The sequence below is a fragment of the Cnephaeus nilssonii genome, assembly GCF_951640355.1.
Source record: "Cnephaeus nilssonii genome assembly, chromosome: 8".
Taxonomy (NCBI): domain Eukaryota; kingdom Metazoa; phylum Chordata; class Mammalia; order Chiroptera; family Vespertilionidae; genus Cnephaeus; species Cnephaeus nilssonii.
The window spans coordinates 1,993,294-2,019,137 of NC_137079.1; the positions used below are offsets into that span (position 1 = coordinate 1,993,294).

Here is a 25,844-nt window from a genome sequence, read left to right on the forward strand (position 1 = left end):
GCCCACTGCGGCCATCGGCCACGGGGGTGAGCAGGGGTGAGGCGACGAAAACGCAGCCTGGCCTAGCCACGTCGTAAACACATCATATTCTCAATTCAAACGAGGATCTGTCTGTCTTTTAAATTAGTGTGCTTATGTAAAGGAAACTTAGAAGTAATTCATACACTAATAGCAATGTCATTAGCCCATTCAACACAAACACGCAAGGCAGATACGGAAAGTATTCACTGAATTCTTCCAATAAATATATCCTACAAAGTTAAAAAGTTCGTAATGCAGAAAGGGGGAAAACAAAGTAGTTTTGACTGTTAAAAATAAAAACAACTAAAAACAACGAACTTAAAAAGAACGCCCTGATGGTATATTTTATAACCCATAGTCTAATGTTTTTCCAAAGGCAGAGAAATCCCCCATAAACATCCCATTAAGAAAGGAAGCCCTTGCGTTATTTTTCAGGCTCTGAAATTCATCCATTTTACTTTGTATCTAGCGAGCATGCATTTTTATTTTTATTTATTTTATTTTTTTTTAGAGAATCCTTTTTAATTTTTATTTGATTGCCTTTTTCCGAGCATGCATTTTTAAAAACAATGTATTTAACATGGACTGTTGGCAGCTGAAACATGTGAACGTTAAAGCGTCCCCCTGGTTGTAAGTAAAACAGCCAGCTCCGGGGGAAAGGGCCAAGGACAGAAGAGGCCCGTGTCCGGAGCCGGGACGTCGGAGCCCTGGCCCCGGGACCGCATCGAGCCGCGGGGGCTCGCGGCGATGGCCTCACGGAACACTCCAGCCCTGACCCTGGGCTCCGCGCTCCCTGTGGGCGGGCGGCCGACACCCACCTTGTTTCCTGAGGAATTCTTTCCGCTGAAACTCAGCCTCGTCCAGGACAGCCTTGAACGCTACATTCGACAGGAGGGGAGGACGTGAGACGCGTTTTCCTGCCAACAGGACGGGCCTTGAGTCCTCCCGCGGGCGCGCCCGGTGGCCTACCGTCTCCGATGAGCACCAGGGACGACTGGTTCTTGGCCTTGCCGTCGTGGATCTGCACCGTGTAGGTGCCCTCGTTCTCCACGGTGAACTGGTCCATCACCATCTCGATGATGCCGGTCGACTTGTCGCACTTGATTTTGTGCGTCTGGAAGCCACGAAGGAAACAGAACCCGCGGTGAGACCCCTGTCCCTCAGCTCAGCCTCGGGATCGGACACACGAAAGCACAATGAAATGGATCCACTAAACCCACCGGCGAACCGGACACCAAATACCGGACACAGATGTGCCCTCGGGGGGAACCCCAGGCCTGTGTGTATGGGGGGGGCGGGGGCGGCCAGCAGACACGCACCCCCAGACACGCACCAAACCTGACACCATCGAACGCGTGGGGCAAAGATCAGACGCACATGCAGCCACAACACAGCCACCCGCACAGCAACGCCCTCCTCTCCCGGGACCCTGAGCCACGGCTTCCGAGGGGCGCCCCCCTGGGCGAGAAGCCTCGGTGAGGGACAGAGATCTTTCCGGAAGAGGCAGGAGGAAGGCGTGTGCATTTCCAGCACCTACGCGTCCCCCACTCCCCGCAAACTCACTCGCAAGACCTTAGGTCCCGCAGCCTCTGCCCAGGCCCTGGCCGCTCCCAGGGGGTCGGAGGAGGGCGGGGGATCCCGGGAAGGGTCCCGGCTCAGGGCCTCTCGCTCCTCGGTGATCCTGCCGCAGCCACGCGCAGGTCCCCGGCACAACGAGGCTCGGCCCGCGCCCTCATGCAGGGGGAGCCCCACGAGGCTAAGGTGCGTCACGGGCTTTGATGCGGCTCCCACGGCAGAGTGGCCCGAAGCGGCTGAGGACGTGGACGAGCTCAGCCCCCGCCCACGGGCCGCAGGTGGCAGGGAGCGCGGCGCGTGGGGCAAGCGCTCGGCAGCAGCTGGGAAACTCCAATCGAAGGATGTTCCGCAGGGAACGCGCGTTCCACCCCATTCCACCCGCTCACGGCGGGACCGCTGCCCGGGGAGACCCGCACGCGCCCTGGCCCCGGGCTGCCCGTCGGCCTCCCTGCGCGGGAGGACGGCGAGCCAGGCCCACTGCGCACGGGCGGTAAGGGGTCTCTGTCGCGTGGGGAGGGGGAGGGATGCGGAGCAGCACGTGACCTCTGTCCACCCGGGTCTCTGCCCGACACCGAGCGTCTGACGAAGCTCCGGATGGACAGGAGCGGGAGCCCGGCTCAGAGGGGCGGCGGGCGGGCCGCCACGAAGTGACCGCAGCCTCCCACACACTCCGTGGGTGTCTGTGCACACGACACGTGGGCACGGTGTCTGGGGCTCAGCGGGGAGTGCAGGCCGCCAGGGACACGGAGCGTCGTGAACAGGGCAGAGGAGGAAGGACGGGGTCCAGGGCCCCACGCTCACCACAGGACAGCTAAGGTCCCGCCCGCAGCTGCGCCTTCCCGGGGCCTGGGGCCCAGTTAGAGGAGCGGAAGCCCCCAGGCTCCGCAGCCGGGGAGCGGCCGTAACCGCAAGCCTCGCTCCTCAACGCCGGCGGGGCCCGGTGCTCGCAGCACAGCCAACGGCGCCTGCGGCCGCTCCACACCCCTGCCCAGCTCTGCGGGGGAGCCGCCAGGACCAGGGGAGGGCAGGGACGGGGGAGGGGCAGGGACCGGGGGAGGGCAGGGACCGGGGGAGGGGCAGAGAGTGCTTCGTGGACGCTCTCCACGGCCACAGCCACGGCCACGGCCGGCATCCATGCCCTGGTCCCCAAGGCACCACCCGTAACCGGAACCTGCTCACAGAACCACGCTGGTCATCCCCAAAACAGACGGTCACTACAGTTCCCGCAGGCGGACCGAGCCCGACCGCCTGTCTCACCCAGACCTGCCCTCCCCCCACGAGAGCCAACCTCTCGTCCATCCTGCCGGCCTTCCACACCCACTTTCCACAGGGCAGACGGGGCGCAGGCACACGCAAGGGCGCCTGGGCCAGGGACTCACCAAAGCAAAGCTGGCCGCTGGGGAGCCAGGGCACATGTGTGCGCGCACGCACAGGCACATTCACAGACACAGACACTCATACACACTCACATACACATGTACACACACATGTATGCACGCACATACATTCACACATACACACGCACATATATACACACATGTACACACCCACACGCATGCTCACACATACACATGCACACATGCACCCTATATGCACTCACACATACACACAGAGAAGCATGTGCACATACACACTCACACTCGTGTACACACACATACACGTGTGTGCACGCACACTTATATATACACTCGCACACACGCATGCACAGGCACACACAGGCACACGCTCACACGCACACATATGCACGCACACATGCTCAGTCATACACACATGCATACACCTGTGTGTGCACACACACATACACTCACACATATACACACTCACACACACAGGCACCCGTGCGCACACTCACACATGCTCACTCATACACACATGCATACACCTGTGTGTGCACACACTCACATACACACACACACACACAGGCACCCGTGCGCACACTCACACACGCACTCACCGGGCTGTCGGAGACTTCCCGGTCGTTGATCACGAACCGGAAGCCGGCGTCGGGGGACAGCTGCTCGGCCTGCAGCCAGAAGCGGACCTGGCCGTGCTCGAACACCTCGTAGGCCAGCTCGGACTTGAGCGGGACGGCTGCGGGGAGGGGCGCTCAGCGGGCGGCCCTGCTGCTGGGGACGCCCCGGCAGGGAGCCCGGGGGAGGGGGCTGCGAACCCAGAAACAGAAGGCCCCGCTCCAGGCGGCCCACGTTCGGACATGCGGGCGGGCAGCCTTCTCGGGGTCCCCTGCCCCCGAGGGTGCACTCTGCGTCCCGTGGGATCCAGCAACCGAGGCTCCCCTCGGCCGGCAGCCACCCTGAACCCCAAATTCAAAACTCGCCGCGCCAGGAACGTTTCTGCGAGCCACAGTCAAAGCTGGCGCTGGGTTTAAGTGAGCAGGTGGCCAGCCTGGGGGCTGAGGGGAGGGGCCCCCACACAAAGCCGGGCGCCCCCCACATCCCGCCCCGCCCCGCCCCGCCCCCCACAGGCTCACTCACTGGGGTTTTTTATCTCGTTGCTCAGCGCCATCAGACGGTCGAGCTCTGCAAGGAAGAGAAGGTGCCGTGGGCGTGGACCCCGTGCACAGGTCAGGGGGCTGCCCCGGCGGAGCGCCCCACACTGGACGGAGGACGGGAGGAAGCCCCGCGGAGGGAAGGAGGCGGGGCTGTCCCCGGGGTCAGCGCACACCTGCGAGGGCCCAGCCCGTGGGCGGGGCGTGTGGGCGGGGCCAGGTGTGGGCGGGGCCAGGTGTGGGCGGGGCCAGGTGTGGGCGGGAGCATTGTGGGGGCGGGAGCATTGTGGGGGCGTGGGGGCGGGGCATGTGGGCGGGGCCAGGTGTGGGTGGGTGTAGGGGCGTGTGGGGGCAGGGCCAGATGTGAGCGGGGCCTGACTGGGCGTGGCGTGTGGGTGGGGCATGGGTGCAGGGGTATGGGGTGGGGTACGTGGGCGGGGGCAGGTGTGGGCGGGGCGTGTGGGTGGAGCATGGGGTGCAGTGCATGGGGTGCAGGGGCATGGGGTGGGGTACGTGGGCGGGGCCAGGTGTGGGCGTGGCGTGTGGGTGGAGCATGGGGTGCAGTGCATGGGGTGCAGGGGCGTGGGGTGCAGGGGCGTGGGGTGCAGGGGCGTGGGGTGCAGGGGCGTGGGGTGGGGCGCGGTCAGGCCCGGAAGAGACGTCTGCCCCGGTCTGCTCATTCCACAGGAGCGCTGCCCTCGGGTGGGCCCGGCTGCGAAGGGTCCGGTGGTGCCGGCCGCCGCCCCCTCTGAGCCCCACCAGGTGTCCCCACGAGGACCCCTCCCTCCGCGGGCGCACTGCTCCTGGAGGCCGGAGTTCCAAAGGCGGAAGGCCCAGCCCCCGCCGCCCCTGCCCCTCCCGTGCTCCCGCCCTCCCAGCTGGGGCTCAGGAGGAGATCCGGCCACAAGCCCGTGTGAGCGCGGGTCTGAACGGAGAGCGGACCCAGGCCGTTCCTGACGGAGGGGAGCAGCCCGGGGCCGGGCTGGCAGCTGCCCACCCCCCCCCCCCCCCCCATCAGGGCTCCGGAGGGACGGCCACAGACCCGGAGCTGAGCCTGCCCGCTGTCCCTGACCAGCCGCGCTCACTATCAGGGATGCGGGAACCGTCACCCTGGCAACGAGCTCAGGTCCAGGCTCAGACGCCACCTGTCACCTCTGGAACGGTGCAGAGGGGCGCGCTTTCCAGAATTTTCTCAGGATGTTTGGGGGTATCTGAGGACCACTGCGTGGGGTCAGAAGAGGCAGTTTGGAGAGCAGGATCCAGGGCCGGCGCACAGTGCACCCCGGGAAGCAGACAGGGGCACCCCCTACCCCTGCTGAGTCCTGTGAAATTTGCAGGAGCCGCCTGACTTCCCTGCAGGTGCCTGCGGCCACCAGAATGCATCCTCCCCACGGGACTTTGGCCTCCCCCCTCCCCAAACCGCCCCCGCCCCCCGCCCCGCACCCGTCCTGGGTCAGGCCTCCTGAGGACCAGCTCTTAGCACCGCCAACCACGGAGCAGCTGCTGAGCGGGCCTCCTGCTCCAGGAAGGCGGGCAGAGGGCGGGCATCGCAGGCCAGGCCTGGCCTCAGCGCTGTGGAGACCCGGGGGTCCTGCCCACTGCTGCCCGTCCGCCCACCTCCCTGACGGTTCTCTTACAGAAATGGTGCCCTGCCCGGCAGGCCTGGCTCAGTGGCCGAGCACCGACCTATGACCCAGGAGGTCACGGTTCGATTCCCGGTCAGAACCCATGTGGGCTCTTCCCGTGTGGGGCGTGCAGGAGGCAGCCGATCCATGATTCTCTCTCATCACTGATGTTTCTCTCTCTTCCTCTCCCCCCCTCTCCCTGAAATCAATAAAAACATTTTTTTAAAAAAAGGTCTGGTGCGGCTGGCCCTGCCCGAGGAACAGGCAGGTGAGGGTCGGACAGGTGCGTGACCCGGCAGGAGCGAATCCGCCTGAGCTCGGCCCGCGACCCACAGAAGCCACTGCCCCTGCCCGGGTCCCGGTGAACGGCGGGACGGTCCTCTTTCCGCGTCTCCCCCTGCGCGGGAGGGAGATCCGCGACGGCCGTTAAAGGCTTTCACACGGAGACACGCACAGGCGTGCTTCCTCTTTCCCGTTACCTGACGGTGGGCGGACGAGGGAGGCCCCTCGCTCCGCGTGGGCCTGGCATCATGTAAGGACGTGCGTGCTAGTGCGCCCCCTGCTGCCCAAGCCGCCGAGCGCAGGACGCGGACGGCCCGAGAGCTGGTGTCATTTCCACAGTGAACCTCGGCTTCTCTGCACGGTCCCCACCCCGCCTCCCACAAACACCCCCTTGTCCCAAGGAAACGCGTCTTGGGCCTCGGAGCCCAGCTTCGGAAGAGGCCCGCCCCGCACACCGTACCTGCTTCATCCAGCACGAAGCTGGACGACACCCCGTCCGTGTCGCTCACGGACACCGAGTAGGTCCCCAGGTCCCCCTTCTCCGGGTTCTTGAAGTACAGCTTGGAGCTGCGGGCGAGCGGACGGGCGTCAGGATGCCCGCTCGTCCGTGTCTAAGGGGTCGCGGCCGCCGCCCGCCGCTGCGACTTACTGGTCCCCGACGGTCTCCACCTGGAACTTCTCCTCGTCGGCGACCTCCTCGTAGGCCTTGCACCAGGTGAACCGGGAGGCGTCCGTCATCTCGGGGCAGTCGAAGCTCAGGTAGATGTTGCCCTGCTCGTCCACCCCGGCGCTGACCTCCTTCGTGCCTGCGGAGCGAGGACCGAGGTGACCACGCGGGACGGAGGGACACGCTGCCTGTGGGCCTTCTCTCAGAGGCCTGCCCCGGGGCCTGACACGGACAGGGAATCGTCCGCTTTGCTCACCGTCCACCCAGGGCATGACGGCCGGGGAGAGCCGACCGCTCCAGCCACACAGGGACCGCGGGCCTCACACAGATGGGGGGCCGCACACGGATGGGGGGCCGCACACGGATGGGGGGGAATGGGGGGCTTTGCGGTGTGTTCTAAGTCACCATGTTCCTGCGCTCAGGACAGCTGGGTGACCTTGGGGGCTGTCACTCCCGGCCCCGAAGATCCTTCTCTCTCTGAGCTCAACCCCTGGCCGCTCCCGGGGCCCAGGCAACACGGCCACACCAGGGAACACTCCCCCTCCCCCCCCCCCGCTCCAGCCTTTTCGAGGGGGAAGAGGAGGCTTTTTTGTCATTTTTTGACCAAGATGGACACCTGCCCCCCTCTTCCCGTCTTCCCGGCCGGGGAGAACCGCCTCCGAGGACTGGGATGGAGGAGACGCCCCCCCTCTGGGTGAGGGGCTGAGAACAGGCCACAGAGGCTGCTGGTCGGGGCGACGGGGCGACGGGGCGACGGGCAGACGGGGAGACGGGCAGACGGGCCACGGGGAGATGGGGAGACGGGCAGACGGGGCAATGGGGCAACAGGGCGACGGGGCGACAGGGAGACGGGAGACGGGGCGACGGGAGGCACAGAGCCGGAGAATCCCATGCAGCCGATGCCCAGGGAGAGGAGGGCGAGAGACCCCTGCCCTTCCAGCCGGCTCTACCCCTTCGAGCTCAGACGCCTCCTCTGCATCCCGGGAGCTCCCGTCACCCCCAGAAGCACACCCTGGCCCTGGTCGGGGACTCAGTGGTTAGACCACCGGCCCTCAGACCGAGGGGCCTCAGGTTCCACTTCCGGTCAAAGGCACGGGCCTCGGTGCAGGTTCAATCCCTGGCCCCGTGCGGGTCGCCAGCGGGAGGCAACCCATCGATGTGTCCCTCTCACATCAGTGTTTCTCCCTCCATCTCTCCCTCTAAAGAAATTCTATGGGAAAAATACCCTTGAGTGAGGATTCACAAAATAAATTAAAACTAAAAACTAAAAACAAAGAAGCACGTCCCCGGTCCCTGCGGGGCCACCTCCTGGCCTCCTCGCTTGCAACCGAAAACCACCAGGCCGCGTCATTTCCTGTGCAGACCCCGGTGAGGTAAAGCCGCCATCACGTGCTCACCTGTTCTAACGTCCCACCCGGACCCAGCGTGCCCTCGCCTGTCCCAGCGGGAGAGCCCGCGGCCCTGAGAACTTGCTCTGTGTCCCCGCCCTCCAACAGCTTCCAAACCTGTCACGGCTCGTCCACGTTCACGCCGTAACTCGGGGTAACTCGGGGCCCCCGCGCCCGAAGCCTGCCATCCGTCCCAGCTCACCCGGCCTGGCCTCCAGCAGCACCGGCTCCGACGGGTCCGACGGCTTCCCCACGCCGCTGGCGTTCGCCGCCCGCACTCGGAAGACGTAGCTTTGACCCTGGTGCAGGTCACACACCTGGAGGTGGCGGGGGAAACGCCGCGAGGATAGAGAAATGAAGGGAACTGTCTTATTTTTCACAATTTGTGATGAATATGCTTTCTTTTTAAAGATAAAGAAATGTGTTCCTGCCCGGCCGGCGTGGCTCAGGGGCTGAGCATCGACCCAGGAACCAGGAGGTCACGGTTCGATTCCCGGTCAGGGCACAGGCCTGGGCTGTGGGCTCGATCCCCAGTGTGGGGCATGCAGGAGGCAGCGATCCATGATTCTCTCTCATTGATGTTTCTCTCGCTCCCTCTCCCTTCCTCCCTAAAATCAATAGAAATGTGTACATTTTAGAAAAAAATCGCACTCCTCTAGTCGGAATCACTGTGTGTCGTCAGCCCAAACAGCTGGACAGACGCCCACTCAGCCTGACTGCAGGAACACAGGTTGGCCACAATTCTTTTTAATCCTCACATGAGGATATGCTTCTATTGATTTGAGAGAGAGAAAGGGAGAGAGACAGAGAGAGAAACATCAACGTGAGAGAGAAACATCCATCTATGGCTTCCTGTTGGCGCCCGACTAGGGATTGAACCCCCCACCCCAGGCTTGTGCCTGACCCGGAATGGAAGTCGTGACCTTTCGGTGTACGGGGGCCGGTCGGGGGAGGGAGGATGCTCCGACCAATGCAGCCACCTGGCCGGGGCGATTTGTGATGATTCTGACACGTTCTCTTTCTTTTCTCTGTGTGTATTTTAAAGCAGAATTGAAATCAGACCATCTAGCTTCTAATCTGATGTGTGGAGTCATTTACATAATCTTATGGGGCTACCGAGAACGTTGAAGTGAATGTCAGCTGTGCCCCTGTCCCACCCTTGGGGCCACCACAAATGGGGCCATCTCCTGTTACCCGATGTTCGCCACGGGCGCCGGGACCTGCACGGGTAACCACACGTGAACGTGCATTTGCTAGACGCCTAACGAATCGGTTCCGCTGGACTCGCAGAAGCTGGTTTGTTCCTTCAAAAGGGACGGACGCTGTTTCCCATCGTCCACTGCTTTCCGGGAGTGGCGGCCAGGCCCGCACGCACCCCGGGTGCAGCGAATGCCCAGCGCGACGTGGCCTGTCTCTGAGGGCGGACACGTCGCTTCCTACCTGTCACACCCCGAGCCCAGCTCCCAAAGAGACAGTGGCAGCCAGCGGAGAGCCAGGGCCGGGTCTCAGGGCGGCTGTCACATGACCCGGCCACCGGCCAATGGAGGGGCTAACATAGAGGGATTTGCAGGGAGGACAGAGCAATGTCCCCTCACAATTCTGCCAGAGGTAAAACTGTAAAGATGTGTGTGTGTGTGTGCGTGTGTGTGTGTCTGTACGTGCACACACATTCCCGGCCAGGGCACGTGCCTGGCTGTGGGCTCCATCCCCAGAGTGGGGCGTGCAGGAGGCAGCCCATCCATGATTCTCTCTCATCACTGATGCTTCTCTCTCCCTCTGCCTTCCTCTCTGACATCAATAAAAACATTTTCTTCAAAAGCCTTTATTAGCCATCCGTGAGCTAAGTAGTCAGTGCGGGGCCCGGGAGGGGAGAATGATCAATACCCACGCCCCGTGGACGGCGTGGACGGCGCCCGCCCACAGGCAGGTCTGAGCCCCGCTCGCTCAGTGCCGTCCAGCGCCGAGGCCGCGCTCGGGGCAGGAACGAAGCTCGCGCCACGGTCCCCAGGGCCGCGGCGTTGAGGGTCCCCTCGGCCCCCACGGTCCGGGCACTGCTGCCACGGGATCGAGCCCGGCTCCCAGGCAGTGGCACAGGACGCCTCACCTTCAAGTAGCGATGAGCCGTGGGCGCCTCGCTGACGGGGGTCCACTCTTCGGAGCCCTCCTCCCTGTAGTCCACGAAGTACCCGGACACGGGGCTGCTGCCCGCGTACACGGGCGCCTTCCACAGCAGCACCAGCGAGGTGTCCCTGACCTCGCAGAAGGTCAGGTCGTAGGTGGGACCTGGAGCAGCGGGGGACCCGGTCAGCCCCCCTGCACGCAGGGAGTCCCCTCTCGCAGTCCCCCGGGTGCGAGGCAGGTCGGGGGGGGGGGGACCCAGGAGAGCGGCCCCTACCCGGCTCCGGCGCCGTCCAGGCCTCGCACTTGAAGAGCTCGCTGGGGTCCGAGGGCTGCCCGATGCCCACCAGGTTGGTGGCAGCGATTTTGAACTCGTAGGATGCGCCTTCGGTCAAGCCCTCCACCTGCCAGACGGTGAGAGTCCGTCACACGCCGAGGAAAGCGCCTGCCGGCCGCGGCGGGGCAGCGTGCCTGTGGGTGACAGTGACCGCGAGGCGGGGCCTGCCGGCTCCCCGACTGCCCCCCACCCAGCAGGTCAGGCACCTGCCGGGGCCATGCCGGGGCCTGGGCACCGGGCACCACGGCGTCACCACCGGGCTGCCCGCCACTCGCTCACCTGCCCTTCCTCCTCGCGCTGCTTCTCAGAAGGAAAGGAAAACGCCCCGAGACCCTCCCGCCCACGGCCCCGGCCCCACGGCCCCGAGACCCTCCCGGCCCCACGGCCCCGGCCCACAGCCCCGGCCCCGAGACCCTCCCGCCCACGGCCCCGAGACCCTCCCGCCCACGGCCCCGGCCCCACGGCCCCGAGACCCTCCCGCCCACGGCCCCGGCCCCACGGCCCCGAGACCCTCCCGCCCATGGCCCCGGCCCCACGGCCCCGAGACCCTCCCGCCCATGGCCCCGGCCCCACGGCCCCGGCCCCGAGACCCTCCCGGCCCCACGGCCCCGGCCCCACGGCCCCGGCCCACAGCCCCAGCCCCGAGACCCTCCCGCCCACGGCCCCGGCCCCACGGCCCCGGCCCCGAGACCCTCCCGCCCACGGCCCCGGCCCCACGGCCCCGAGACCCTCCCGCCCACGGCCCCGGCCCCACGGCCCCGAGACCCTCCCGCCCACGGCCCCGGCCCCACGGCCCCGAGACCCTCCCGGCCCCACGGCCCCGGCCCCACGGCCCCGGCCCCACGGCCCCGGCCCACAGCCCCGGCCCCGAGACCCTCCCGCCCACGGCCCCGGCCCCACGGCCCGGGAGGTGGCGGTGTGTCATCCGGGTTTGTCCCCGCGCTCGGAGCGGCCGAGGGGCCGGCCACCGCGTGCGCCCCGCAGAGCCCACGACGCCCACACCCACCGTCAGGAGCCGCTCCGTCACGGGCGCCGCGTTGACCTCGTGCCAGTTCCTGTGCTGGGCCTCGCGCTTGTCCACGAAGTAGCCCAGGACGGGCGCGCCCCCGCTGAACCGCGGCTCCTTCCAGCCCAGCGTCATGGAGCGGCCGTCGCAGTTCAGGAGCGTGATCCCGTACGGGTGGGACGGGACGGCTGCGGGGACACGTGCGTTACTCCCTCCGCGGCCCTGTCCCCGTCCACCACGCCGCCCACGTGGCAGCCACGGGGTGTGGCCCTGGGCGCTGGCCCTCGGCCCCTTTCTTGGCGACCTTGTAACCATCTTTGTTTCTCTCTCTTTTCAAGGAAAGTTGGAAAATGCTCTCAGAGCCCAGCCGGTGCGCTCAGGGGATGAGCGCTGACCTATGACCCAGGAGGTCAGGGTTCGGTTCCCGGTCAGGGCACGTGCCAGGGTAGCAGGCTCCATCCCTGGTATCGGCATGCAGGGGGCAGCTGATCCATGATGCCTCTCATCAATGGTGTATCTCTCTCTCCCTCTCCCTTCCTCTCTGAAATCAATAAAATCTATTTAAAATCCTCTCCTATATACTCTGGCTACTTCCCAACACGCCCCCCACTATTCGGAAGATTCCAGGGCAACGATGGCATCAGAGTGGCCTGAACACAGAAACAGGACTCTCCGCCCGCCGGCGAGGAAAGCCTGGCGGGGCTGGTCCCTCCCCCCCCATCCCCTCCCCCCCGTGAGGAGCGGCAGCCGCCCACGGCCAGGGGGCCCAGTGAGCCTCCCTCTCCTGCAGGGTCATCAAATTCAGGCTTCCGGCGAGAATGAGGTCGGGGCTCCCGTGTGAACCCCGGTGGGAGCGGGACCCTCTTCTCTCCCAGGTGGAGAGGATGTGTCTCTGCTCCCCCTTCACCCCAACGCTGAGTCGCCTACATCCAACGCTGAGTCACCTACATCCGGGCGCCCTCTGTTACCTGAGACTCAGGTGAGCTGCGAGCAAGCTCTTCTCAGCATAGGATGAGGACTTAAATACCTGATTCTCAGCTCGCCGGAATATAGGATGAGGACTTAAATACCTGATTCTCAGCTCGCCGGAATATAGGATGAGGACTTAAATACCTGATTCTCAGCTCGCCGGAATATAGGATAAGAACTTAAATACCTGATTCTCAGCTCGCCGGAATATAGGATGAGAACTTAAAAACCTGATTCTCAGCTCGCCGGAATATAGGATGAGGACTTAAATACCTGATTCTCAGCTCGCCAGAATATAGGATGAGGACTTAAATACCTGATTCTCAGCTCGCCAGAATATAGGATGAGGACTTAAATACCTGATTCTCAGCTCGCCGGAATATAGGATGAGGACTTAAATACCTGATTCTCAGCTCGCCGGAATATAGGATGAGGACTTAAATACCTGATTCTCAGCTCGCCGGAATATAGGATGAGGACTTAAATACCTGATTCTCAGCTCGCCGGAATATAGGATGAGGACTTAAATACCTGATTCTCAGCTCGCCGGAATATAGGATGAGGACTTAAATACCTGATTCTCAGCTCGCCGGAATATAGGATGAGGACTTAAATACCTGATTCTCAGCTCGCCGGAATATAGGATGAGGACTTAAATACCTGATTCTCAGCTCGCCGGAATATAGGATGAGGACTTAAATACCTGATTCTCAGCTCGCCAGAATATAGGATGAGGACTTAAATACCTGATTCTCAGCTCGCCAGAATATAGGATGAGGACTTAAATACCTGATTCTCAGCTCGCCGGAATATAGGATGAGGACTTAAATACCTGATTCTCAGCTCGCCGGAATATAGGATGAGGACTTAAATACCTGATTCTCAGCTCCCGGAATATAGGATGAGGACTTAAATACCTGGTTCTCAGCTCGCCGGAATATAGGATGAGGACTTAAATACCTGGTTCTCAGCTCGCCGGAATATAGGATGAGAACTTAAATAACTGATTCTCAGCTCGCCGGAATATAGGATGAGAACTTAAATAACTGATTCTCAGCTCGCCGGAATGACTTAAAAAGGGGAGCGAGTGTCTGAAAGTCCCTCAGGAGAACGGAGATAGAATGAGGACCCTGAGACAAAGCGATAATTCACTTTTGTTGTTCTGTTTGCCCACCCACATGTTATCAGACTTGGCATTCTAGAAACATGATCCTCAGAAGAGAGATTTTAATTGCTGAAAATGGTAAAATGCGTCAGAGAAAAAAATAATTAAATAGCGAAGTGTATTTCTCAGAAATGCAAAGATCCTGCTATGCCCCAAATGTGGCCCATAAAGCGGCCTGTCTCAGAACCTCCTGACTGTGCGCAGGCCTGTGGTGAGCTCCGTGGAGCCCACGTGGCTGGCAGTCACAGAACAGCAGCTCACACGCCCGCAGTTCCCGCCCGTCCTGCAGTCCGGGACGTGATGGTCAGCTCCATCACAATAACAATGTCCTAAGGTGACTGGGAACAAAGCCGGAAGTTACATGAACACCTGCGATCCCCAGGGGCCGTTTACTGAAGTCCCTCAAACAGAGGACGCTCCGAAGGCCACTGGCGCTGCCTGGCTCAGCTCCGGCTGACGGGAGAAACCGGCCCGCACCATATACTTTAATGTGAGCACGTGAGCGGGAATGGCTTTCCTTGGCATGTGGTTAGCATGTGGCTAATCAGCACACAGGCATTTCCGAGGCAGGAGCCTGGGTGAGCGGTTCCCGCAGAACCCCATGTTCCCTGGGGGGCGATTCACACCACCCTTTCTTGGTGACCCTGCACACGGCAGCACACGTGTGTGTCGTGCAGAAGCGCACGCCCTGGCGCGGGGACAGGGAGCAGCACGTGACTTACTGAGCGCGGCCTGGACCTTGATGGCGTCCGACTCCTGTGAGTTCTCGCTGGTCCCCACGGCATTCACCGCCTTCACACGGAACATGTACTGCTCGCCCGTGGTCAAGCCGTGCACCACGAACCTGGGGAGACAGGGGGCGTGGCTGCCGGCCGTGGCCTTTCCCTCCTTCACAAAAACAGGCCGTTATGGGGTTCGGGAGGGTTTATTTTATTGTTTAAGTTAGTGATTCTCTCTCACCATTGATGTTTCTATCTCTCTATCTCTCCCTTCCCCTCTCTGAAATCAATAAAAATATATTTAAAATATATATACACTGAGTGGCCAGATTATGATGATCTCTGAACGCATAAAAATCTGGCCACTCAGAGTGTGTGTGTGTGTGTGTGTGTGTGTGTGTGTGTGTATTAGAGGCCCAGTGCATGAATTCATGCATGGGTGGGGTCCGGCCAACCTGGCCAGGGGGAGGGGACCTGGGCGGTTAGCCAGCCTGCCTGCTGGTCGAACTCCTGGTCGAGGGGACAATTTGCATATTAGCCTTTTATTATATAGGATATACACTGAGTGGACAGGTTATTATGCGTTCAGAGATCACAATAATCTGGCCACTCAGTGTATATGTATGTATGTGTGTGTATATATATATATTTTTTTTTTTTTTTTAAAGACCTCAGCACAGGTGCTTTGCCTGTGGTAAGTGCTCAGTAAATGTATAATTTATCATTTAAATTATAATTTATAAAGTGTCATGTATCTAATGGAGTCTGCAACGTTGTAACCATTTCTAAAACCCCTCCGCCAGAGAACTGTGTTGAGGGTTTTGCTCTCAGACAACCCTCCGTGTTCTAGCCAAGGACAGTGAGTAAAACCTGCTATTCTCCTCAATTACATCTCATCTTTTCCTAGCCACGGCTTTCCCAAGCATTTTCGTAAAAAATAAAGAAGTTTGAAAGGAATGACAGCTGAGCCATAATTGGTAACGTGGCCACCATGGACAGCGTGCCCTGGGGACGCCTAACTCACTCGGACGCCCCCGCCCGCTCCGCGGGAAGCTGGGGAGAATCGATGGCAGAGCGGATGGAGGCACCGGCGCCCCCGCGGGGAGGAGCCACACCCTGGGATTTGTCCCGGTGGCTGGCTGGAGAAGAGACGGCCAGTTCTGTGAACGGAGCAACTTCAAACGTTCAGAAAGTTAAAACGGAAAAACAAAACCTCTTTCACATCACGGTTGCTGTGTTATCTCTCCATTCAAGGCAAATCTTTAATGCTGGTTAGGTCACCGGCAGGAACCCCCCTAAGCCAGGTGCCTGGGAACTGGCTCATCGCCTTCAAAACCCACACCCGTGGGAACGAGACAGACGCAGCGTGTACAGCCTTCTCCGGGGTGTGTCTACCGCGGGACACGCTGCCCACGGTGCCCTGTGGCTCCTAGTTCACGTGTACAGCCTTCTCAGAGGCGTGTCTACCGCGGGACACGCTGCCCACGGTGCCCTGTGGCTCCTAGTTCACGTGTACAGCCTTCTCAGAGGCGTGTCTACCGCGGGACACGCTGCCCACGGTGCCCTGTGGCTCCTAGTTCACGTGTACAGCCTTCTCAGAGGCGTGTCTACCGCGGGACACGCTGCCCACGGTGCCCTGTGGCTCCTAGTTCACGTGTACAGCCTTCTCAGAGGCGTGTCTACCGCGGGACACGCTGCCCACGGTGCCCTGTGGCTCCTAGTTCATGTGTACAGCCTTCTCCGAGGCGTGTCTACCGCGGGACACGCTGCCCACGGTGCCCTGTGGCTCCTAGTTCACGTGTACAGCCTTCTCCGAGGCGTGTCTACCGCGGGACATGCTGCCCACGGTGCCCTGTGGCTCCTAGTTCATGTGTACAGCCTTCTCCGAGGCGTGTCTACCGCGGGACACGCTGCCCACGGTGCCCTGTGGCTCCTAGTTCACGTGTACAGCCTTCTCCGAGGCGTGTCTACCGCGGGACACGCTGCCCACGGTGCCCTGTGGCTCCTAGTTCACGTGTACAGCCTTCTCCGAGGCGTGTCTACCGCGGGACACGCTGCCCACGGTGCCCTGTGGCTCCTAGCTCAGTTTTGCCTCTTGAACCTCGCCCCCGGCAGTGGTCCGGGGCCTCGGGGAGGCGGGGAGAGGGGCCACACCTGTTGTAGCTGATGGGCTTGTGGTTGCAGGGTTCCCAGACGTTGGATCCCACTACGCAGCAGTCCACGTAGTAGCCGAGTAGGTCCTCGTCATGCTTGGGCCTGTCCCATTCCACCACGACCGACGTCTTCGTGTCCCGAGAGACAAGGACCCGGCCGGGCGCCGAGGGGGTGACTTCGCAGGGGAGACGGATGGGGACACGGTCAGTGATACTGGAGTTTCAGAAGACACACCACGACCTCCCAGCCCCTCTGTCCACAGGGCCTGGCGGCCCAAGCCTGGGCCTTTAGATAAAATGTGGACGAGGAGGAGGAAAACGAGGGTGGGCGAACCCTCAGAGCGCCCAGGGGTGCCTGCCAGGCGTCTCTGTCCTCCTGAGGCCCCGCCTGACCCCACAGAAAAGGGGGTACAATCATGAAATCATCCGTCCCTCCACCCGGACGACTGAGGGATCTTCTGGTGACACGCGCGCTTTGGCCAAGTGGGTAGTAACTTTGTGGAAATGGAAGACTGCCACGTAAGGCCATCAGTCACCGTCCCATCCCGTGCATCTCTGAAGGAACTCAGACTCAAACCATGAGTTGACTGGGACAGTGGTCGGCAAACTCATTAGTCACAGAGCGGCAAACCGCGGCTAGTGAGCCGCATGTGGCTCGCGAGCCGCAGTTTGCCGACCACTGGACTAGGGATTTGCACCTCATCTGGCATTTGACATCACCAGAGAGGGGACTTCAACCATATAGACAAAAAACTCCAGTCCATCTAGGGACTGGGATTTTTTATAAATATAATTCTTATTGGCTTCAGAGAGGAAGGGAGAGGGAAAGATAGAAACATCCATGACGAGAGGGAATCATGGATCGGCTGCCTCCTGCACGCCCCCCACTGGGGATGGAACCCACAGCCCGGGCATGTGCCCTGACCGGGTATCAAACCGTGACCTCCTGGTTCACAGGTCGATGCTCAGCCACGGAGCCACGCCGGCCGGGTGGGACTGGGGTTTTTTTAAAGTGATCATTGCCTAAAAGTGTATGTGACCCATTCCTCAGTCCCTACGATGAGACTCTGGAGAAACGCTGAGAACTGACCAAAGCGAGGACGAGGGAGCTCTCCTCTCTGGTCACGTGAAACGCTCAGGCCCCTTGAATGTAACTCCTATGCGGCGCTGGTGTCTTCACCACACAGAGCCGCGGGCACCCGCCGCCGTCCCGCTCAGGGCCCGTCCCGAACCCCGGCCGCGCGGCCACCGCTCACCTGTGGTGTCCTGGGCCTGGATGGGGGGCGTGATTTCCGACGGGTCGCTCAGCCCGTGCTTGTTTGCAGACAGAACTCGGAACACGTAGGGCTTCCCCTCCGCAAGGTCAAAGACGGCGTAGCGCGGCGACCGGACCGCCGTCTGGGCGTTGACCCGCTGCCAGCTGCCACTCCCGACCATGGACTGCGGGGAGACGGGGACTGTGACGGGGCCGACCCGACCCCCCCAGCGGGTCGGAGGGAACCGTCATCATACGGTGGGGTGCCCATCCCCACTCGGACACCGGGCCCTGAAACCCCTTTTCTGATGTGTGTGAAAGGGAAGCCGGTTTGAGGAGGTGAGAATTATTTAAAGTGGAAAATGCTGACCGACAGAATTCTTACTCGAAAGCGAGTAATTCCGTAACCTAACTCTGTTCCCCAGAGACACGGCCACGGCTTCGCGCGACGACAGAGGCTTTGCCAAGGCGGCCGCGGCCCAGGGCGTCACCGCGCGTCAGCCTGACACCTGCGCTTCGAGAGCAAAGGACAGGCGACCCGAACGGGATGCACGGCCCGTGGAAAGGGTGTAAGTTTTGTTGGGTGTATCTGTGTGTGCATGTGTGTGTGTGTGCATGTGTGTCTGTGTGTGTGTATCTGTGTATGTGTATCTGTGTGTGCATGTGTATCTGTGTGTGCATGTGTGTATGTGTGTGCATGTGTGTATGTGTATCTGTATGTGCATGTGTGTCTGTGTGTGCATGCGTATCTGTGTGTGCATGTGTGTGTGCGCGCATGTGTATCTGTATGTGTATCTGTGTGTGCATGCATATATGTGTGTGCATGTGTATCTGTATGTGTATCTGTGTGTGCATGCATATCTGTGTGTGCATGTGTGGGCACATGTGATACGTGTGTTCCAGGGCCACAACATGCCAGCTATTTTCTTTCCTTTTTTGTTGTTTTTGCTGTTGTTCATCTTCACCCAAGGATATTTCCCATTGTTTTTTAGGGAGAGTGTAGGGAGGGAGGGGGGGTAGAGAAACATCCATGTGAGAGAGACACATCAACTGGTTGCCTCCCCACACGCACCCCAACCAGAGGGGAGATCCAGCCTGCAACTGAGGTGCACACCCTTGACCAGAATCGAACCCACAACCCTTCAGTCCCTGGGCGGACACTCTAACCCCTGAGAACGCCTGGCCAGGGCCACCAGCTGTTTCTGTGTCTGTCCAGAGCAGGCCTGCCTGGCCGCGGCCACCGGAAGTGTGAATCCCTCGACAGGTCGCCACCTAGTGGCCACACGGCTTCTGAACAAATCCTCCTCGGGGCCTGGCAGCCTGGCGTTGGGGGGAAGACTAAGTCCGGGGCCTCCCTATAGGTGGGGACTCAGCCTCCTGACGGGAGGGGACGGAACAAGCTTGCTCACGGGGCGTCAGAGGGGGTGGGTCGGGGGGCAGAGCCGGGCCAGTTCCCGGAGGCCGGTGACCTTGCTCATCACCCGCAGGTGGGCCGGCAGGAGCTTCCCTCCGAGAACGTGACGGAGCTCTGTGACGGGGCTCTGTGACGGGGCTCTGGGACGGGCACTCGGTAGCGGCCCGTCTCTAAGGCCCACCGCGTGGCACAGCGGCCGCAGCGACTGGCGGTCTCGGGATGGGAGGCGTACCTTCTCGATGAAGTAGGTCAGGGGCTCCTTGCCCCGGGGAGCAGGCGGCTCCCAGCTGAGGACCACGTAGGTCCTGCTGACCTCTGAGGCGTGCACGTTGGTGGGGGGCCCCGGGATCTGCACGTCGCCTGGAGGGGAGACAGCGGTGAGCGCGGGTGAGGCCGGCCGCGGGTGGGGCCACGGAGGAGCCGCACGTCTCTGCGGGCAGTCAGCACGCTGAGCGGACTGTCCCGGAGCCGAGGCGGCAGGCCCGGTAAGACCACCGCATTCCTGCTTCTGCCCCGAGCCAGCTCCCGGGACAGGAGCCAGCCAGGCGGCCAGGGTTCCTGCTGGGCGTGGGGTGGGGGGTCAGCCACAAGAAGCCCCCTGGCTGTGGTTTCGAGAAGGGACGGCCACGGAGCACCGTTTGGGGCAAATAGGAAAACAACCAGCAGACCCCCCGCGTGGGGCCTCTGGGGACACGGTGGGACCGCGGCCATTTGGAGAGGAGTCCAAGTGTATCTCCTTAGGTGGCAGCTCCATGTTAGTGAATTACTTTTATTTTATACTAGAGGCCCGGGGCACAAATTCGTGCACCAGTGGGGTCCCTCAGCCTGGCCTGCGGGATCGGGCCGAAACCGGCTCTCCGACATCATCCCCTGAGGAGTCCCGGATTGCAAGAGGGCACAGGCCAGGCTGAGGGACCCCACCGATGCACGATTGGGGCCTGGGAGGGACCGCAGGAGGGCTCCAGGGTGTGTCTGGCCCGTCTCGCTCAGTCCCAATCTGCCAGACCCCAGCAGCAAGCTAACCTACCAGTTGGAGCATCTGCCCCCTGGTGGTCAGTGCACGTCAGAGCAAGCAGTTGAGTGGCCTTAGCATATCGTTAGCATATTACGCTTTGATTGGTTGAACGGCCGACTGGACGACCGGGCACTTAGCATATTAGGCTTTTATTATGTAGGACGTTCATGCTTTGTCCTCTGACTACGGGCCCGACTAAAATCTTTGGATTTCGGACCAATAACGCTAGATCCTCCTTCTCGGTAAGTCGGCCTTTCTGGGCGTCTGTGGGAGGAATATGAAGAAGCGTGTAAGTCTAACAGGGACATGATTTGACGGGTAAGGCCAGTCCGCTGAGTGAAGTATTAGAAGTAAAGCTTCTGCCTAGACAATACTGAGCACCCGCCCAGGAACGGGCGGTGTGAGAGGGGAACCGGCTCCAGCCAGTCCTCAGGCCTCGGCGTGGGTTTGGTTGCGTCTCTCCCCGTCCCCAAAAGAATGCATTCCTGGACCCCACATAACACAACAGTGTCCACGACGCGGCCACATCTGGACTCCCATCCTCGCTCCCTTGTTCTGCCTTGTATGGTTTTCAGCTTCCCCAGGCCTTAAGCTTGCAGGTCTGGCCCCCTGGTGTTATGTTTACCTGTAAGAGTGTCCCTGTCACGCAAGCGCTTTCCCCCTCTCCTGCCTCCAATCACAACCTCAGTCCCTGGGGTGTGAGAGCAACTTACCTTCCAGGTCATCCTGAGAGATCACAATTTCTTTATCTTCCCCCAAACGGATGGCTGCAGAGAGAAAGGTTGATGCTAAGTTTGACGTCCAAAGGTCCCTTGAAAAGGCACTATTTTGCCCGCCGGGCGTGGCTCAGAGGTTGAGCATCGACCCATGAACCAGGAGGTCACGGTTGGATTCCCAGTCAGGGCACAAGCCCGGGTTGCGGGATTAAACACCAGAAGGGGGGGTGCAGGAGGCAGCCAATCCATGATTCTCTCCCATCACTGATGTTTCTCTCTCTCTCTCCCTCCCTCTCCCTTCCTCTCTGACATCAACAGAAACATTTAAAAAGCACCATTTCCCTCGCTGCCTAGGAGGTACGCATCGCCTTTGCTCCGATGAGGACGGCATGCTGCCTGCCCTGAGGTCACCGGGGCTGCCTCTGGGGAAATGGTCCCCACCATGTTCAGCCCTTGCAGCTCTTTGCAGTGGACTCGAGAGCCATGCAGGTAAGGGACACGCAGGGGCACCCTTAAGAGCATAATTAGGGTCCCATCCCATTAGGGAGCCTGCATCGTGTGAAATTAAAATTCCAAAACAGAGTGGCTTGGTTTCAACACCCGCCGCCTCGTGTGTTGAAACTATACCCTCCGTAGGCTTGGCAAAGCCCAGTTCTCCAGGTAACTGGGTTCCGGTGGAGAGCGGCAGGAAGGTGCCCTGAGGTATACACCGTGGCCCGCCTCCCACTCCCCAGGGCACTCACGGGAGACCACGGGAGACCACGGGACACCCCGGCCCTCTCTGGCCCTCCCGCCCATGACCATGTCCTCGAAGCTCAGACACTGTCGGGGGCAGGGAGAAAGGAAGAATCACACAACACGGCCCCATGTGCCCCGGTCCCAGCTGGACCCTGACCTTTTAGGGACCCACCTTGTAACCTTTGGAGGTCAGCAGGGTCGAGGGCGGCCACAGCCTCCGAGGCTCGGGACGGCCGGCTGACGCCGGCGCTGTTGATCGCCCTGACACGGAACACGTAAGACCGCCCTTCCAGCAGCCCCGTCACGGGGTACTTGCAGATTTTTACGGGGGAGTCATTGCACTGAACCCAATTGTTAGTTCCCACCTCACACCTTCAAAGAAAAAAGAGGCAAGAGTAGCAACTACATCCGAGTAATGACTATATAGGAGTGTATACCTATTTGGACATATATAATATACTAGAGGCCCAGTGCATGGATTCGTGCACTGGTGGGGTCCCTCAGCCTGGCCTGCGCCCTCTCGCAATCCGGGACCCCTTGAGGGATGTCGGACTGCCGGTTTCTGCCCGATCCTTGCAGATCAGGCTGAGAGACCCCTCAGGTGCACGTGCACCAGGCCTCTAGTGTGCATATAAGATCTTTGGTTAATCTCTTCCCTCCTCCCCTCCCCCACTTCCCTCTGAGATTCATCAGTCTGTTCCACGTTTCCATGCCTGTGCGTTGAGTGTCTGCCCCCTGGTGGTCAGTGCACGTCATAGCTACCGGTGGAATGGTCAACCGGTCGCTTAGGCTTTTATACAAATAGATAACAATTATAAAAGGCAAAGATTTCACATGGGCAAAACTGATGCCATCAAAATATCGATTTACACAAATAGCATAAATAAACGTTAGAAGACAGTTAGTCAGGAAATAGAGAGTATATTCCCGAGCCTCTGCAGCGTACAGGCGAGGATCAGCTCCTGACTCCTGGGGAAACTGTCTCAGATCTCAGACCCATCCTCCCTCGGTAGCTCTTGAACAGCCTCAGGTGCCCTCAGCTCCCCAGCCCATCTGCTGCCCGGGCTGCAGAGGGGAACGGCCCAAAGGGGGGCCTGACGACCAAGCCCAGAGGGTCTCCCTGAGCTGGCTCCCACTCCCTCCAGTAACAGTAAGGCGTCTTTCTAGCAGGCTTCTCGTGTGGAATTTGGAAGTCTCCCGAAAACATCAAGTCCTGCCCTGGCCGGTGTGCCCAGTGGTTAGAGCGTGACCCATGCACCAAAGGGTTGCAGATTCGATTCCCTGTCAAGGGCACTTACCCGGGTTGCGGGTTCAATACTGTGCCCGTGTCAGAGCATGTGGGGAAGCTACCAATGTTTCTCTCTCACATCGATGTTTCTCTTTCTTTCTCTCTCTCTCTCTCTCTCTCTCTCTCTCTCTCTCTCTCTCTCTCCTCCCCGCTCCCTTCCACTGTTTCTAAAAAATCAATGGAAACATATCCTCAGGTGATCAACCAAAAAGAAAAGAAGACATTAAGTTCTGACCAGAAATCTGGACATGATGGACCTCCATTTATTTCCCAAAGGCGGAGATATTTAAATGCCAGCACTTCACGTTGGATTTCCCAGGAGAAATTAAGTTGAACAAACCAGCCTTTTGAGCAGCTCAGTGTCAGGCTGCATCTTCATTTCAAAAGGAATCCACTCTCGCCCTGGCCAGTGTTGCTCAGTGGATAGAGCGTTGGCCTACGGACTGAGGGGTCCCGGGTTCGATCCCAGTTGAGGGCATGTACCTTGGTTGCGGGCACATCCCCAGTAGGGGGTGTGCAGGAGGCAGCTGATCGATGTTTCTCTCTCATTGATGTTTCTAAGCCTCTATCCCTCTCCCTTCCTCTCTGTATAAAAAAAAAAAATCAATAAAATATATTTTTTGAAAAAGGAATCCACTCTCTTTTCCCTAATTAGGCAGAATTTTTGATGAAATTCCTCTGCACGTGCTAACCTGCTGCAGCCAAGTTCTGTGTTTTTATTGGGTTGTTTTTTTTATGTTTTTACTGATTTCAGAGAGAGGGAGGAGAGGGAGAGAGATGGAAACATCCGTGATGAGAGAGTCATCAATCGGCTGCCTCCTGCACGCTCCCCACTGGGGATCGAGCCCACAACCCGGGCCTGTGCCCTGACCATGAACCGAACCTCGACCTCCTGGTTCATTGGTCGACGCTCAGCCACTGAGCCACGCCAACGGGGCTGTATCTTCATCTTTCTAACGAGGGATTAACACCTGAGAAGGTGCATGAAACCACACGGCCAGAGAGTTGGGGAAATGATCAAATGTCGCAGGAAAACTGAAAACAGCTCTTGCTTTTTGCTTTTCTAATTCCAGGTAAACCCTGACCGACCCCACCGTGCTTCAGGTCTGACTCCGGGGATGGAAATATTACCCTGACGTGAACATTTTAGCTAAACACGTAGCTTGGTTGTGGCGAAGAAAGTTCATCGATTCTGGTCAGGGCACATGCCCGGGTTTGGGGCTCGATCCCCAGTAGGGGGCGTGCCAGAGGCAGCCGATCCATGGTTCTCGCTCCTCATTGATGTTTCTCTCTCTCTCCCTCTCCCTTCCTCCCTGAAATCAATTTTAAAAATCTATTTAAAGAACGGTGTCGTGAGCCGAGCATAGGAAATCTTATCCAATACCTTGTCCGTGTATTTCATGGAACATTCAGGAACACCCCACCTGTAAGAACGCAAGGCACTCACCGGTCGATGAAGTAGCCGATGACGGCACCCTCGGAGGTCGTGTTGGGCGGCTTCCAGGTGACGATGACGTAATCTCGGTTGGCGTCGTGGCACCGCACGTCCATGGGCGCGCCGGGAGCTCCTGTGACCAGCGGGTCCGCGTCTGGTGGGGAAGGGAGAGGAGAGGGGGCCTGTGATGAGAGTCCCTGGGCGGGACATTTTAAAGCCTGTTGAGCCGGGCCGGCGTGGCTCAGTGGTTGAGCGTCGACCCATGAACCAGGAGGTCACGGTTCCATTCCCGTTGAGGGCACAGGCCCGGGTTGCAGGCTCCATCCCCAGTGGGGGGCGTGCAGGAGGCAGCCGATCAATGGTTCTCTCATCATGGACGTTTCTATCTCCCTCTCCCTCTCCCTTCCTCTCTGAAATCAATGAAAACATATTAAAAAGAGGGAAAAAAAAAGCCTGATGACAACTTCTTCAAACTCAGACGCCCAGCTGCCTGACAGGACCCCGTCCAACCCTCACACCCAGTGGCTGAGCGTCCTTGGCTGTGATGGATGGGGACAGGCGATGTAAACACACAGGCGTTCTGAACGCAACGCCTTCTGTCCTCTGTAACGTGCTCAGCTCTGAATTTCCGTGATCGGATCCCGAACTGAGGCCCGCGTCCCCTGGAGGGCCTGCTGGCACGCCGTGTCGTGTCGTCAGAAATCCGGGGGACAGCCCTGGCCGGCGCGGCTCAGCGGTTAGGGCGTCAGCCTGTGTATGAAAGGGTCTCGGGTTCGATTCCCATCGGGGGCACATATCTGTGTTGCGGGTTCTATCCCCGGCCCAAGTCAGGTTGTGTGAGGGAGGCAACCAATCAGTGTGTCTCTCTCACGTTAATGTTTCTCTCCACCTCCTCCCCCTCCCTTCCACTCTCTCTGAAAACCAATGGGAAAATATCCTTGGGTGAGGATTAAAGAAAAAAAAAATGGCCCTAGCCAGTCTGGCTCAGTGGATAGAGCGTCGGTCCGCGGACCCAAGTGTCCCGGGTTCGATTCTGGTCAAGGGCAGGTACCTCGGTTGTAGGCCCCTCCCCAGTCAGGGCACGTGCAGGAGGCAACCAATCGATGTGCTTCTCTCACATCAATGTTTCTCTCTGTCTCTCCCTCTCTCTTCCACTCTCTCTCAAAAAACAAAAACAAAAAACAAAAAAAGGAAAAAAGTTTCACAGAAGAAAGAATAGCAAAAATGTGGCCTTTTCAGCAGCTGGGAAATGTGACCGTGGACGCTTTGATATTTCAAAGTCCTTAGAGAATAGGAACCCTCCGAGCTGTTTTCAGCAAGTTCTGAGCAAATGTTGGGGCGCCCGCCCTCCGCTCGCTCATCCCGCTGTGTGCCCCCGTGCAGGGGGGGCGGCCCGTTCTGAAGCTGAAAGGCAGCAGCGGGACCCCCAGAGCGCGGAGACCTCGGTGCCGA

General features: G+C 60.0%; 1 protein-coding gene across 2 annotated transcripts in view; it reads right to left on the reverse strand.

The window, feature by feature from the left end:
• Nucleotides 1-25,844, reverse strand: part of MYOM2 (myomesin 2) — a 50,519-nt gene that overhangs the window by 10,464 nt on the left and 14,211 nt on the right. For both annotated transcript variants that reach the window (XM_079779013.1, XM_079779014.1), the window contains 17 exons: nucleotides 24,405-24,546; nucleotides 21,842-22,041; nucleotides 20,929-20,982; nucleotides 19,433-19,560; nucleotides 17,788-17,971; nucleotides 16,533-16,707; nucleotides 14,382-14,503; nucleotides 11,526-11,713; nucleotides 10,460-10,586; nucleotides 10,169-10,347; nucleotides 8,267-8,381; nucleotides 6,659-6,815; nucleotides 6,470-6,576; nucleotides 4,089-4,133; nucleotides 3,551-3,687; nucleotides 991-1,135; nucleotides 840-899 (listed from right to left, as the gene is read on the reverse strand). In XM_079779013.1, the coding sequence (XP_079635139.1) occupies nucleotides 840-899; nucleotides 991-1,135; nucleotides 3,551-3,687; nucleotides 4,089-4,133; nucleotides 6,470-6,576; nucleotides 6,659-6,815; nucleotides 8,267-8,381; nucleotides 10,169-10,347; nucleotides 10,460-10,586; nucleotides 11,526-11,713; nucleotides 14,382-14,503; nucleotides 16,533-16,707; nucleotides 17,788-17,971; nucleotides 19,433-19,560; nucleotides 20,929-20,982; nucleotides 21,842-22,041; nucleotides 24,405-24,546 (2,265 nt within the window). The remainder of the gene's footprint in view (nucleotides 1-839; nucleotides 900-990; nucleotides 1,136-3,550; nucleotides 3,688-4,088; nucleotides 4,134-6,469; nucleotides 6,577-6,658; nucleotides 6,816-8,266; nucleotides 8,382-10,168; nucleotides 10,348-10,459; nucleotides 10,587-11,525; nucleotides 11,714-14,381; nucleotides 14,504-16,532; nucleotides 16,708-17,787; nucleotides 17,972-19,432; nucleotides 19,561-20,928; nucleotides 20,983-21,841; nucleotides 22,042-24,404; nucleotides 24,547-25,844) is intronic.